Here is a 13,064-nt window from a genome sequence, read left to right as displayed (position 1 = left end):
TTACCAGGTCTGTTTGTTGTTTAGTATTCTGAGGAGTTCTGTTTTTGTTTGTATGTTTAGTTCTAACATGTTGTTCGATAGTGTTTAGCGCTTTGGTAATTTTTAGGTTGTGTTTCACGTTGTGTATTAGAGTGTTATGTCGTCAGAGCGTGGTGCTGACGTACCTAGCACACATTAAATATTTATCCTGCACAGTATCCATGTTGCGGCCTACACCCTTACTCCCACTGGTTGAGAATCGCTGAATTAAGATAACTGAGAATACGAATCTATAACAAGTGCCAACATTTTTGGCGATTTAAGCCAATCAGGAAATGGCAAATCTCACATTGGGAAGATGATAAATGACTGACACCAAAAGGCCATAGGAGAAGCAGAACAACGTAACATTCTTCAGAGGAACAGTTTAAGAAAATACATAATAATTATAAACACCAGCGGATGCGAATTATTTATTTATTTAATGTTGTCATCTATTGCTAGGTGGAAATAATGGAAATTTAAGAAAATGAAACTGATGGTCACGTGATAAACAAAAATTGTTCACCCAAGAAGCATTTCCTGCCAATTCTGGACAATTGCATTCATACAATCGCTCAGGCCATGGCCTTGATATTCATCGACTCACAAATGTCGCGAATCAGAGTTATGGAGTAAAACTCACGTAGAAAACATTTCACAATATGCAACATTGTGGCTCAATCGGCTCCCATTCCAACAAACGGACGTTCCATCAACGTACTGCGCAGGCCCAGATGTGTTTTACATTTCGGCCCGGACTGCCAATGTATTCAGCACACCCGCACAAGATAAATTGATGCATTTTTCTTCCTGCAAATAAATGAAATTTGTGTACTTAACTAAAATAAAATAAATTCCCACCCGCAAAGAGCATCTCCTGAAACTGGACCTGCGGCAGCGCTGACAGCATTCCCTTATTATTAGTGAGGGGTACATTCCAGAGATGCTCTTGAAGAGCAATTTTGACGGATAACGATATTGGCCTTTGAAGACCCATCATTTTAATTATTTGCCTAGGCTATTAAAAAAAACCGTGACAAATATCATCATTTGATCTGATCACTTCATCGCATCACATCACCGCGTCACTTTATTTCTCGATGCAGCCGCGTAGAGTTCCAGATGCGATTTGCGGATGGCTCAAAAATCGCGGACAGCACGCTCGTGAGTAACGAGGTGATACCGTATGTCACGGTGCTCAACGTGGGTGGGGGTTGGGGGCGCGCGTAGGTTTCCCCGTGCAGCACGCAGCTCTGACCTTACGCTGTTGATGTCAGACTCGTGCGTTTCAAAGCACTGCACGCACTGGCCTGTGCGCATGTCCCACACCATTGCCTTCTTGTCACAGCCCTGTGAAGCACAGTGCCAGGTCATACGGGGCAACCAAGGACACAGATCCACCGGTGCAAATTTGGAGTCGCACAAAACTCTGCTGCACAGATAATGAAACATATTACCCGGTTATATGCAGTATACAGGTAGTCCCCGACTTACGGTATTTCGATCTTACGATGGCGACAGCGATATGACAGAGTTGTTAAATGTTTTACATTTCGCGCGGCAGGCAAACGCAGCAGCGTACTGCGAGGTACGATGCTGTAACTTAATCATCACCATCCTCCTCTTCCGACAACTAAGTTAATGTAGCCATCAACAACCTAACATCGTTCAAGTATGCAGACGATGGACAGAATCTTGATGAGTACAGTACAATATGATACGTTACGATACCTTCAATGCATGTTATGATACGTAGCTTTAGCGATTTCATTTTATGGTTGCCACGATACGATACATACGTTCAATGCATGTTAAAAGTTTTTTTTATAGCAGATAGGATTGTTTCCTGAAAAAAACTTTCTATGAAATTGCAGTTCATATAGTTAGGCTAAGAATTTACCTTGTTTTTTTACTTTACATTTTACTGTGCAATACAGTATTGTAATTAATAAATGCATACAGTATATAGTTTATACAGTGCAGAACTGTAAATTGCTCTGTTTTGCCAAATTATTAACATTCTTTAAGACTCCTGGGTAGGCTAGGCCATTTTCGACTTACGATATTTTTTGACTTACGATGGGGTCGTCGTAACGCATCTCCATCGTAAGTCGGGGACTACCTGTATTGGTTATTGGCTCTTCCACATGGGGGATGAAGGGTAAGAAGGCCAATGACCCTTCTTTATATCTAAGTACTATGAAGAAGGACCATTGTGTTCATTTGCGTCTCTCTTCGAAATATAATCTCTGTCCTGTTTTTTTCTACTCCTTCTGAAAAGCTCTCCTATTTGTCTTTGGTCTCCTGAATACATCTCATCAAGATACATATTGTCATCTTACAACTGTACCTGCCGTCTGTATATCTATTTATTGCCTACCGATCTGCTGTCATCTCTCTAGGCGTTTATACATTGGAGAGGATGGGGGAAAAAAACACTGATTTTGTTTAGGGCTCACACCACTGTCATTCACAATGCATCCATCCTATAGCATAACACTTTGTCATGAGCATCACCATCTTCGGCCGCGATCAAGCCAATGCTCGATAAAGTCCCGCTTAAGCTGTCATCATCTATCATGGTTTGTGATGTAACAGCACCTGCACATGGTGCATGTCCCCTAGGGAGTGTTCCCTCCCTTGGCTGCCAGTCTGTCATTCGTCTCGACCACCACGTTTAAGCATGTACGTCCTCCATAGAACCCAGTAAACGTGCAACGTTGGCCACTGTTGGCCCAATAACGTCCCACGTTTACTGGGAAGTCGCTGGCTGTGTGGGTGTCGTGAGAACGCTGCCGGATTACCCCAGACACGAATGTATTTCCAGTCTCAGATGGAGCCAGGTCGAGGCACAGGACATCAGCTCCATGCCCATGGAAGCTCTGCAGGAGCTGGCCACTCTCCACATCCCACAGTGCGCAAGTGCCATCTCCACTCGACGTCAGAATCTAATGCATCCACACGGAGAAGAAGCGTCGCAAGAGAGCCCCACAACGTCCACGGCAGAGCCACAACATTGAGGCGCAACCTCGCAGCTGCGACACAGGTTTGCAGTTGCGACACAGGTTTGTAGTTGTGACACAGCCTCTTTTATTTACGATCAGATGAAACAAGAAGATGCTCGGTGTAGTCGGCACTTTGCTTCGTTCATCATTTAGTTTTTTTTCAATTCTTTGCTTTATGTTAACCCCCCCCCCCCCCTTTTAAAATGAAAGATGTCTCGCTCTGCTCTCCTTACCCCTTCCCTCTCTCTCTACCCCCTCTCTCTTACCCCCCTCTCTCCCTACCCCCCCTCTCTCCCTACTCCATGTCTATGTTCCCCCTATGTTTTCCATGTAATGTTATTAATATATAAAGCCTCAGCCAGGATACAGCCCAGTGGCGAGTGCACTCAGGGGGTACAACAATGATGCTCGCATTGACATTAATAAATGGAGAGTAGCAACGGGGGGAAGAAAAAAAAGCACACGTTGTTGTTGTTGCTGCAATGTGAATCTCGTCATTTGAACTTGAGCAACATTTTGAGCTCTACCCAGGCAAAAGCAGCCTCGAACATAACGATCAATTAACTTTTTTTTTACAAAGACATTATCCGCGGCTCTCTTTTTGCCAGACTCCCCACCACTGAGTGGTTGTGGCGGCACTCAGCGACCACGCAGAGCGCCGCCACTAACCGACAGCACTTCCGCTCCCGCGCCACGTGGCATCGCTTCCGTAACTGCACAAACCTTGCGGAACTGCCCAACCGCTCATACCAAGGCATGTTGTGGCGTGATCCCTACTGTATAGCCCTACTGTGGCTTCTTCGCTAGTCCCACTCGCTATGAAGCGTTCTCCCCTTTGCAAAGCAGCAGTTAGATAAGGGGCCGTCCATAAATGGCGTCACGCACCTAGGGGGCGGGGGCGGGGTCAGACATTTGTGACGATCTGTGACGAGGCGGGGGAGGGGGGGGGTTTGAGAAATGTGACGTCACATCAAAATGCGCAACTTTAAATATAGACGACACGTTCTACTTAATTAAATAGACTTTTTCATAAATGTTTTCTCCTACAACATCAGAGTGCAGCGCCACATTAAACACGTACTGCAATGACAATAGTTTAAAGCGATTTGAAGCATTTTTTTTTGGGGGGGGGCAGAGCTTTGTGACGTCATATTTGAGGGGGGGGGGTCTGACTTTTTGTGACGCCGTGTGACTAGGGGGGGGCTCAAAAATCGTCCAAAATCGCGTGACGTCATTTACGGACGGCCCCTAATGCATTCCTTTTGTGGAGAACCCCGACGACGTGGATTAGAGTTTCCACTAATAATATTTTTCACAAACTACCAATTCATGAATTTGACCCCTAATCTCAGCATCACCAAACCACGAAAGTGGCTGAGCTTCGACTGGAGTCTGGCTGGAGCGTGTTCTGACTCACGGTTGTGCCCTTAGCGGCATAAATGTCCCCCGTGTCTCGGTTCTCTCGAGCATCGTGAACTCTTTCGTCTACTGTGAGTGATCTGTACCGAGTGTCGCAAATCTACGCATCAAGTGGCGGTACCTTGAGTGTGGTGTCCCAAGCGTATTCATTATCTGGGAGTCACAAACATCTCAAGCGTATCGAGTGCATCCCAAGTGTCATACATTTATCTTCTATTCCACCTTAAATTGTTTTAGCAATATTAATGTAGAGTGACCGACGTTACAACAGAGCATCTTTTAGTGTTTTGAGTGCCTTGAGGCGGTTATGCGACCTTGAATGTCTGGTGCTGTGATGGTTACCTTGAGGAGGGTCGTGTCTTCATTGTCTCCAGTGTCTTGAGTTTTCTAAAGGTCGTGTCATAACTCACCTGTTCGAGTTTGTACCTCCAATGCAGCTGCTGTATCACTCGTGTGTGTTTTTAAGGCTTATTCCATGCTATGCCCACACTCTTACGAGCTTACGCGCGTGTTGTATATATGCTGTCATCAGTTTGAGCACTGCCTTGTGAGTGTTGCGTCATCCTTTGCATGTTGAAAGTGAGTGTCATGAGTATCTCCATCCTGTTGCAGGCGATGTATCAAGTGGGATATTTATTTTCATCGTCGTCAAACATGTCATGTTTTGCTTGGCCTGAGCTAATGCTTTTTTCTAATGGCTCTCAAATGCGAGTGTTAAATACAGTCGAAAGTTGATGTGAAGCTTTCGTGACTGCGGAAATTACTCTTTGGTTCTTTCGGTAAAGTCACGTGGAAAGAAAATAAATGAAATAATAGAATACGACGTTTCGATTGCAACACAAGCAATCGTCATCAGGTAGAAAACAAACCTAGTAAACTTAGAAATCTAATGCAATACAACACAGAGAGGCGGCTAACACAACAGTCAACACCCTACCTGGTTGATTAACGTTCTTCCAAAGATTGCTAAATTTCAGAGAGAGACAAAACACTGACACGGAGACACACAGACAGACACACAAGCAGAGAGAAACAACACAGATACACAGAGAGAGAGACACACACATAGACACACAGAGGGTGTTGACTGTTGTGTTAGCCGACACTCTGTGTTGTATTGCATTGTATTTCTAAGTTTACGAGGTTTGTTTTCTACCTGATGACGATTGCTTGTGTTGCAATCAAAACGTCATATTCTAGTATTTAATTTATTTTCTTTCTACGTGACTTTACCGAAAGAAACAAAGAGTAAAGTCGAAGTGTTGTGTGCCAAATGTAATGGTATGAACAATTTCAACTTGTAACCCACACAGTAGTCGATCATTCTTCAATCGAGAGAACGACTCAGAGGCGCGGGCAACCACAGACAAGTAGGAAAAGGCGACCACGTGGTGAGCCAGCACCAACAATTAGCTCTGCGGTCCTCTATATATCAAGGTGTTTACACGTGGGAACAAACCGGAGAACCCAGAGAAAATACTTCAATCCCATACAGATGGGACGAGTGGAGTCCACATTTATCCTGTACTGCATTCTTTTGGATATCCAGGGTTATGGCGCCTCCTCAGGAAGGGAGTTTCCCAACATTTATTGCGATCCATCAACCCTGTCCTCCACAGTGCTGGGTTACAGGCATTGCACCACGACCATCACGAGAATTATCCTGGAAATCCCCGTGCTGGAGGTAGCCACAGTCACTTGGGCTGCACTTGAAGCATTAGGTGGCCATGTACCAAATAATACAAAATGGCCGAGGCAATTAAATGTTATTTCTGGGACACTATTTTTTCCAGGGGTGTTACTTAACTCCGCGACTGGGGTGCCAATCATCCGAAATCAGTGCCACTCTGCGATGTCGAAACGCAGTGAGGACGATTGCGCTGAAACCCTGAACGCTCGTATGCACCAGTTGATCGTGTGGGATCTTGGTGATTGGGAATCCAGGTGTGGCACATTAGGAATGGACCACTCTATTAATAAGTCCATATGTGCTGTGCAGTACATCAATGCACGTTTGTACACCAGCATGTTATGACTGAGTTGGGCCTGTAGGGGGCTGGCAGGGTTAATGATTAACTGGACTAGTACACCAGTCACGTGGTTAATGGCGACTCGGCTGAGGATTGCTGTGTGTGACACCACGTGCTGTTGCATTCTACAGATTAACCAAAATAAATGTGTCTGCCCTCAATTTGGAGCACCTGCCCAACTCTCCTTCATTTCGAGTGTGCAACACAGGCATTATCTGCTTTTCTCAGCGCTCTCGATGAGACTGCATCACGGACATTACGCGAGAGCCGAAATACTATGGTACCCCGGGGTACTGCCATAAGGTTCATGTGATCAGCTGTTACCTTCCCCCGCCTGAAAGCACCGTGACTCCTGCGAGTCTCGATTGTCGTTATAACGTCCACAAGTGAGTGCAACTGGATATGACTGCAGGCGTAGCACCTGCATGTCGGAGTTAGTGAAGCAGCAGGCAGATAGGTAGTTTGTGTGCATGGCCACGGACTTCTTCTTAGCTGCGAGGTTTTCATTCTTGTCCATGCTCAGTGGGTAAACAGAGCACTTGTTGTCAAGGCCCCTGTCCATGCAAAGATACGGAGCCACAAGAAAACACTTGTTAAAGAAGCATCAACGGCATCGCTAGATATTCAGTTTCAATGCTATTTGCATAACACTGATAAATCGCCTTCCATACAACTGACGTGTCATTTATTTATCAAACAACTGTGTTTGGACACCTGCAGTTTGCCTCCAATGCTTGACAACTTCGCCAGAAACACTGCATATGTTTGGGGAACCCAGGCCCTTCCTGCTGTACTTCACATCATCAAGGTCCGGGGTTGAATTTCCGACTCGGGCACCTTTCTGTATGGAGTATGTATGTTCTCCTCCTGGTGTGTGTGGGTTCCCTCCAGGCTCTCTGGTTTCCTCCCATAGCTAAAATAACCATATGATGTAACTGGTATTGGCCAAAAATCCAAATGTAAAAATATTACCTGCAAATTACTCAATTAGGATTGCGCACCTTGTTGAAAAAGACTTGAAAGTCAAAAGGTTTTGCCGACGTGCTTGTGGATTCTGAGGGGTAATTATCTGTGGGTTTGAGTTGGAGCCAGTTGATCTCTTATGCCATGAGGAGACCCCTCTTCCAAACCAGCTACAATAGCTATCAGTGTCAACCTGACTTAATTATCAAATAAAACAATGCCCTTAAAGACGAGGACATTTTTTGTATTAAAAGCCAAATATAACAATTCAAACTTTTAATTTAAAGTTATGCTTTTAATGATTTTAATATTCTGTAACGTCTAAATTAAAGCGTGGGCCAGGTTTGAAGATGTAAAAACTAATTTCACGACACGAGTGCAATTATTTGAAAAGTGGTAAAAAAATATACGTGATATTAGATTAACCCGAATGCATGACAATAAAAACAGAATTTAGAATCCATAAAGGTTTTTTTTTATTTAGATCGCATAAATGTAAATGTGTCTTTAAACCTGCTACCAGCGGACACAGCTAATTAGTACGGTTTGTCAAATAAACAAAACATGCCAATTCGTGACTACTTCAGCACACCGGTGTGTTGGAGAATAAACCCGCATCATTTAGAACTAAAACAGAGCACTTGGAAGCACTACCAGGACAGCCACATTGACAGTGAAGATCAAACATATTATCTGAACACATTCGCAATGCACTCCTGTGGACAAGCACATTACAGCAACTGTCTCAGGCACACGGCAACCATCTGATGATCACATGCCAAGACACGAGCTCTAGTTTTCCATAACATTGCAAATACACCTTCTGGGACATATTCACAGATTAAATATTTAAAATAATTTAGATCAAAGACATCATTCTGAATGCTGTCAGTGGTGGGGCTACGGTGGTTTTGGATTTGGTGGCAAAGCAGGAAGATAATATGACAGGTACGTGATGTAGATATGCTTTGGCAAAAAAAGGTTTGCACTGGGTGGGAAGTGCGTGTGTGGAGGATGGAGGAGGGCCCGCTACCACCAAGAGAGGCATTGGAACGGTCACCGGAGTCTGATGACCAAGGAGAAGACTTGGCAGGAGATGGTGGGGGGCTGTCCTGGCAGACCATGGAGGTCGCTATGTGTCCACTGCGCTGGCGAGGTGACGGTGGTATCAACAGCTCTGGCCACCATAACACCTTGAGCAGGACTCGTTTAACTATGAGCCGCTGCTTGCTCGTGATCCGGTGCCCACGTGACCACAAGTGGGTCGGCAGAAGAAACAAAACAAGACGAAGGTCGATGTCCGCACCACCCCCTTGCTACATTCGTCCGCAATATTTATGGCCGTTTAATCCTAACGTGAATGTGTCGCATTAACCAGGCCGTCGCTGTCCACTGGTACCCCGAATAATCAAGAGCTGCCGGTATAAAAAGCCAGAGAAAGTATCTCTGTAAGAAATGATGATCTTCTAGATTTCAGAAAATGTTGTAGCAATATAAATAATTAGCTGCACAATGGTAAAGGTATTGAACGATTATATTGTTGGCAGCACACCATAGCTGCTCTGGGATTCAGTTTAACGGGGTAATCAACTCCTCCCACGTGTGGCTGGTTATTTTTGTGCCTCATAATTGGAATATAGACTTGTGATAAGATTTTAATACAACACAGTGATGATCTATTCAGTGAACTTCTATTTACGTGAAGCTGTGAAGTCTCCAAAACGTGTCCATGTTGTGGTTGAATCTCTAATGAATACATAACTATTTCAGTCAATATTACTTCAAATTAATTACTTATTCTCCATGAAAAAAACACCACCAATCACCGCAACCCACATCCACTACTGCATATATTCACCACCAACAACCACCACAATTAAAAAAAGTAAAACAATATAGAGAGGCTGGAGATTAACATTACAGAATTTATATTCTTGGTTCTTTCGGTAAAATCACGTAGAAGAGAAACAATAAAATAATAAAAAACATATCGTTTTACATATATTTTAATTATTTTATTGTTTCCCTTCTACGTGACTTTTCCGAAAGAACCAAGAATATGAGTCTCTGCACTCACGAAAGCTTTAAATCAAAATTACAGAATTTGTATGTGGGAGATGGGAAAGTTGTAAAATAGAAGACACATCACGGTATGCAGACTGTATCGAAATCATAAGCCTGGCCACATCGCCTCAACACTCCAATATACATCCACTGGCCCTAAATCCAAACTTGAATCAAGTTCAATATCAAAACGACCATCTTCAAGATCATCCATCGACTTGACTCTGCCTGCCTCTCTCACACCATCTCAATCTACTCCTTTCCACGCCAGCTATACTCCAGCAACCAGGGCCTTCTGTCGAAGCCCTCAGTCGACCTTCACTCAGTGATGGTTCGCTGTTTCACCTCTGCTTCTCTCATAAGCTGCCAACTTCCTGCCCTTGTTCAAATCCGTACACAAGGCTCTCTGTTTCTCTTTGCCCATGACTGGGCCCCAATTCATCTACAGTTTTGATACGTTTCAGAATTCCAAAGTTAACCTGAAAGTAGTGAAGTGTTTACATGTGGGAGGAAACTGAAGGAGCCTGAGAAAACCCACACGTGCAAGGGGGGAACACTCAATCCCGTACAGACTGGACTAGGGGAGTCCACATTTTTGCTGCACCACATTCTCTTGGAAAGCAAGGGTATGGTACCTCCTTGACGTCGGGATGAGATGATAGCACGAATGAGGGTCTTAGCAGCAGCTGGGTGTACGGAAATGTACAGCAGTATGCACTGGCTGTAGTAGTAGCTACTATCACTACAGTAGTATGTACTGTAGTGATAGTAGCTACTATCACTACAGTAGTGTGTACTGGCTGTAGTAGTAGCTATACTAACTCGATAGCAGTGTGCACTGGCTGTAGTAGTAGCTATACTAACTCGATAGCAGTGTGCACTGGCTGTAGTAGTAGCTATACCAACTCTATAGCAGTGTGCACTGGCTGTAGTAGTAGCTATACTAACTCTATAGCAGTGTGTACTGGCTGTAGTAGTAGATATACTAACTCTATAGCAGTGTGCACTGGCTGGAGAAGTAGCTAAACTAACTCTATAGCAGTGTGTACTAGCTGTAGTAGTAGCTATACTAACTCTACAGCAGTGTGTACTGGCTGTAGTAGTAGCTATACTAACTCTATAGCAGTGTGTACTGGCTGTAGTAGTAGCTATACTAACTTTATAGCAGTCTGTACTGGCTGTAGTAGTAGCTATAGTAACTCTATAGCAGTGTGTACTGGCTGTAGTAGTAGCTATACTAACTCTATAGCAGTGTGTACTGGCTGTAGTAGTAGCTCTATTAACTGTACAATAAACATATTTGGTTCTTTTGGTAAAGTCACATAGATAGAAACATATTTTTTTAAAGTGAATGAAAAGAATAATAAAATAAAATAAATAACCATTAATGTAGACTGTAGCCTGGTTTTTAATATGAGTGAGTGTACTGGCAGTCTATAATGTAGACTGTAGCCTGGTTATTAAGTTTGGTGAGTGTACTGGCAGTCTATAATGTATACTGTATCAATGGTTATTAAGAACCAATAATAATTCTACATTATAGTCTGTCAGTACGTTCACTCTGCTTAAGAACCAGGCTACAGTATACACTATAGACTGCCAGTACGCTCACTCAGTTTAATAACCATTTCTACAGTCTACATTATAGACTGCCAATACGCTCACCAAGCTTAAAAACCAGGCTAAGTCTACATTATAGACTGCAAGTACACTCACCCAGCTTAATAACGATGGCTACAGTCTACATTATAGACTGCCAATACGCTCACCAAGCTTAAAACCCAGGCTACAATCTACATTATGGACTGCCAGTACACTCACCGAGGTTAAGAACCAGGCTACAGTCTACACTACAGACTGCCAGTACACTCACTCAGCTTAATAACCATTGCTACAGTCTACATTATAGACTGTCAGTGTACTCACCAAAGTTAAGAACCAGGCTACAATCTACATTATAGACTGCCAGTACACTCACTCCGAATCAGAATCATGCAACAGTCTACATTAGTGGTTTTATTTAATATTGTTATTTAATTTTAATTAACTCTATTTTTTATTATTATTTTTCCATCTACATGACTTTACCGAACGAACCAAATAATATTAATTCCTGCAGTCACGAAAGCTTAAAGTCAAAATCTATAAATCTTGACTTAAGTCAAGCTATAAATCTTGACTTAGATTTTGACTTAAAACTTTCGTGATTTACAAATTTTGACTGAAAACCTTTGTGACTGCAGGAATTCATATTCTTTGGGTCTTTCGGTAACGTCACGTAGAATAATTCTTTTTTTTACAAAAAACTGTGACGTTTCGATCGCAACACAAGCAATCGTCATCAGGAGGAAAAAAGCACGGGCAAGCTGCGGAAGCTTTGAAATTGGTGTAGCCCAAGGGTTATAAACTAAGTGGGCGGGGCTAGTGATGTCACAGTGAGAGATTTGCATGTCAATGTGAGATCGGAGGGCGACTTCCACGGCGAGGGTACGGAGGTGGCCATTGTAATGTGAGAGATTAGCGCGTCAATGTAAGATCGCAGAGCCACCGCCACGTCGAGGACGCGAGCGACGGTGGCTGTGTCAGTGTGAGACATTTAACCCGTCAATGTAAAATCAGAGAGTCGAAAGTAACAACTAACATCGGAAGGTCGGATGGAAACATCACAGCCAGTTATGACTGACGCTGGTTAATAACGTCCTTCCAATGATTGCTCAGTTTGTACCCATCTTCTCGGTTGAAATTGCGTCTGTGTCTAGATATCTGGACGGCTTCATGAACGATTCTTTCTTTATAGCCAGTGGGTTTGCAAAGTACCTTCGTCTTGAAGAAAACAATTTCGTGTGAACCCACCGCATTAAAACAATGATCAGCCACGGCCTAGGTATTGGTCCTACCGTGTTTCAGATCTGCCTGATGTTCACGAGCACAGTCCGAGACATGTCGCTTAGTTTCCCCAATGGAACAAGATGGGCGCGGACCACGCTGCGCATGCGACGCATCGAAGGGGGGGAATCGCAATAGGCCTCGTACGCACGCAGAAATCGAGTTCATGTTCGTGGAAGTGCACATCATGTGGTGGTAGGGGGGGGAGTGTAAATGCACCCAGTCCGTCCCTCTAGTACGTTTGCTACATACAAGTACGAGAGTACGAGGTGAGGTGTGTGCGAACACGACGCACAAAGGTGGCCATCGAGGGCGCTGTCCATATACCTCTCCACTTTGTAGGGAGCGGCAGTGGAGCGGCTTGCTCGCTGCGCTACAAACCCAGCGACCCGAGTTCGATTCCCGCTCGCGGCCAACACCGTTGACGATTCATTATCTGAGCCGGTCACGGGCTTCTATGAGTACCTGTTACGGCGTGCAAACCTCGCCACCCAGGCGCGGTGCTGGCCACCAACACCCCCTCCGTGTGCCGTGTCAGCCTTCATAGGTGCTGCCCGCTAACGGCACTCGCCACAACAGCCTGCTATAACGCGTCACGTTGGCCCTAATAGGTGATTGCAAACGGCACGTTGCGTTTAAGGCAAGATGAGACCAATGTATTTGTGTGTGAGCAAGT

General features: G+C 44.2%; 1 protein-coding gene across 2 annotated transcripts in view; it reads right to left on the bottom strand.

Moving 5' to 3' along the window:
* GNB5 (G protein subunit beta 5) overlaps window positions 1–13,064 on the bottom strand; it is a 71,237-nt gene that overhangs the window by 39,359 nt on the left and 18,814 nt on the right. For both annotated transcript variants that reach the window (XM_032949495.2, XM_032949440.2), the window contains 3 exons: window positions 6,897–7,029; window positions 2,826–2,969; window positions 1,280–1,371 (listed from right to left, as the gene is read on the bottom strand). In XM_032949495.2, coding sequence (XP_032805386.1) covers window positions 1,280–1,371; window positions 2,826–2,969; window positions 6,897–7,029 — 369 coding nt within the window. The remainder of the gene's footprint in view (window positions 1–1,279; window positions 1,372–2,825; window positions 2,970–6,896; window positions 7,030–13,064) is intronic.

The sequence above is a fragment of the Petromyzon marinus genome, chromosome 1, assembly GCF_048934315.1.
Source record: "Petromyzon marinus isolate PM22_M1 ecotype Great Lakes invasive population chromosome 1, UKy_Petmar_22M1.pri1.0, whole genome shotgun sequence".
Classification (NCBI taxonomy): Eukaryota; Metazoa; Chordata; class Hyperoartia; order Petromyzontiformes; family Petromyzontidae; genus Petromyzon; species Petromyzon marinus.
The sequence above is the reverse complement of the archived record's forward strand: the minus strand, read 5'-3'. Positions and strand labels throughout refer to the sequence as shown.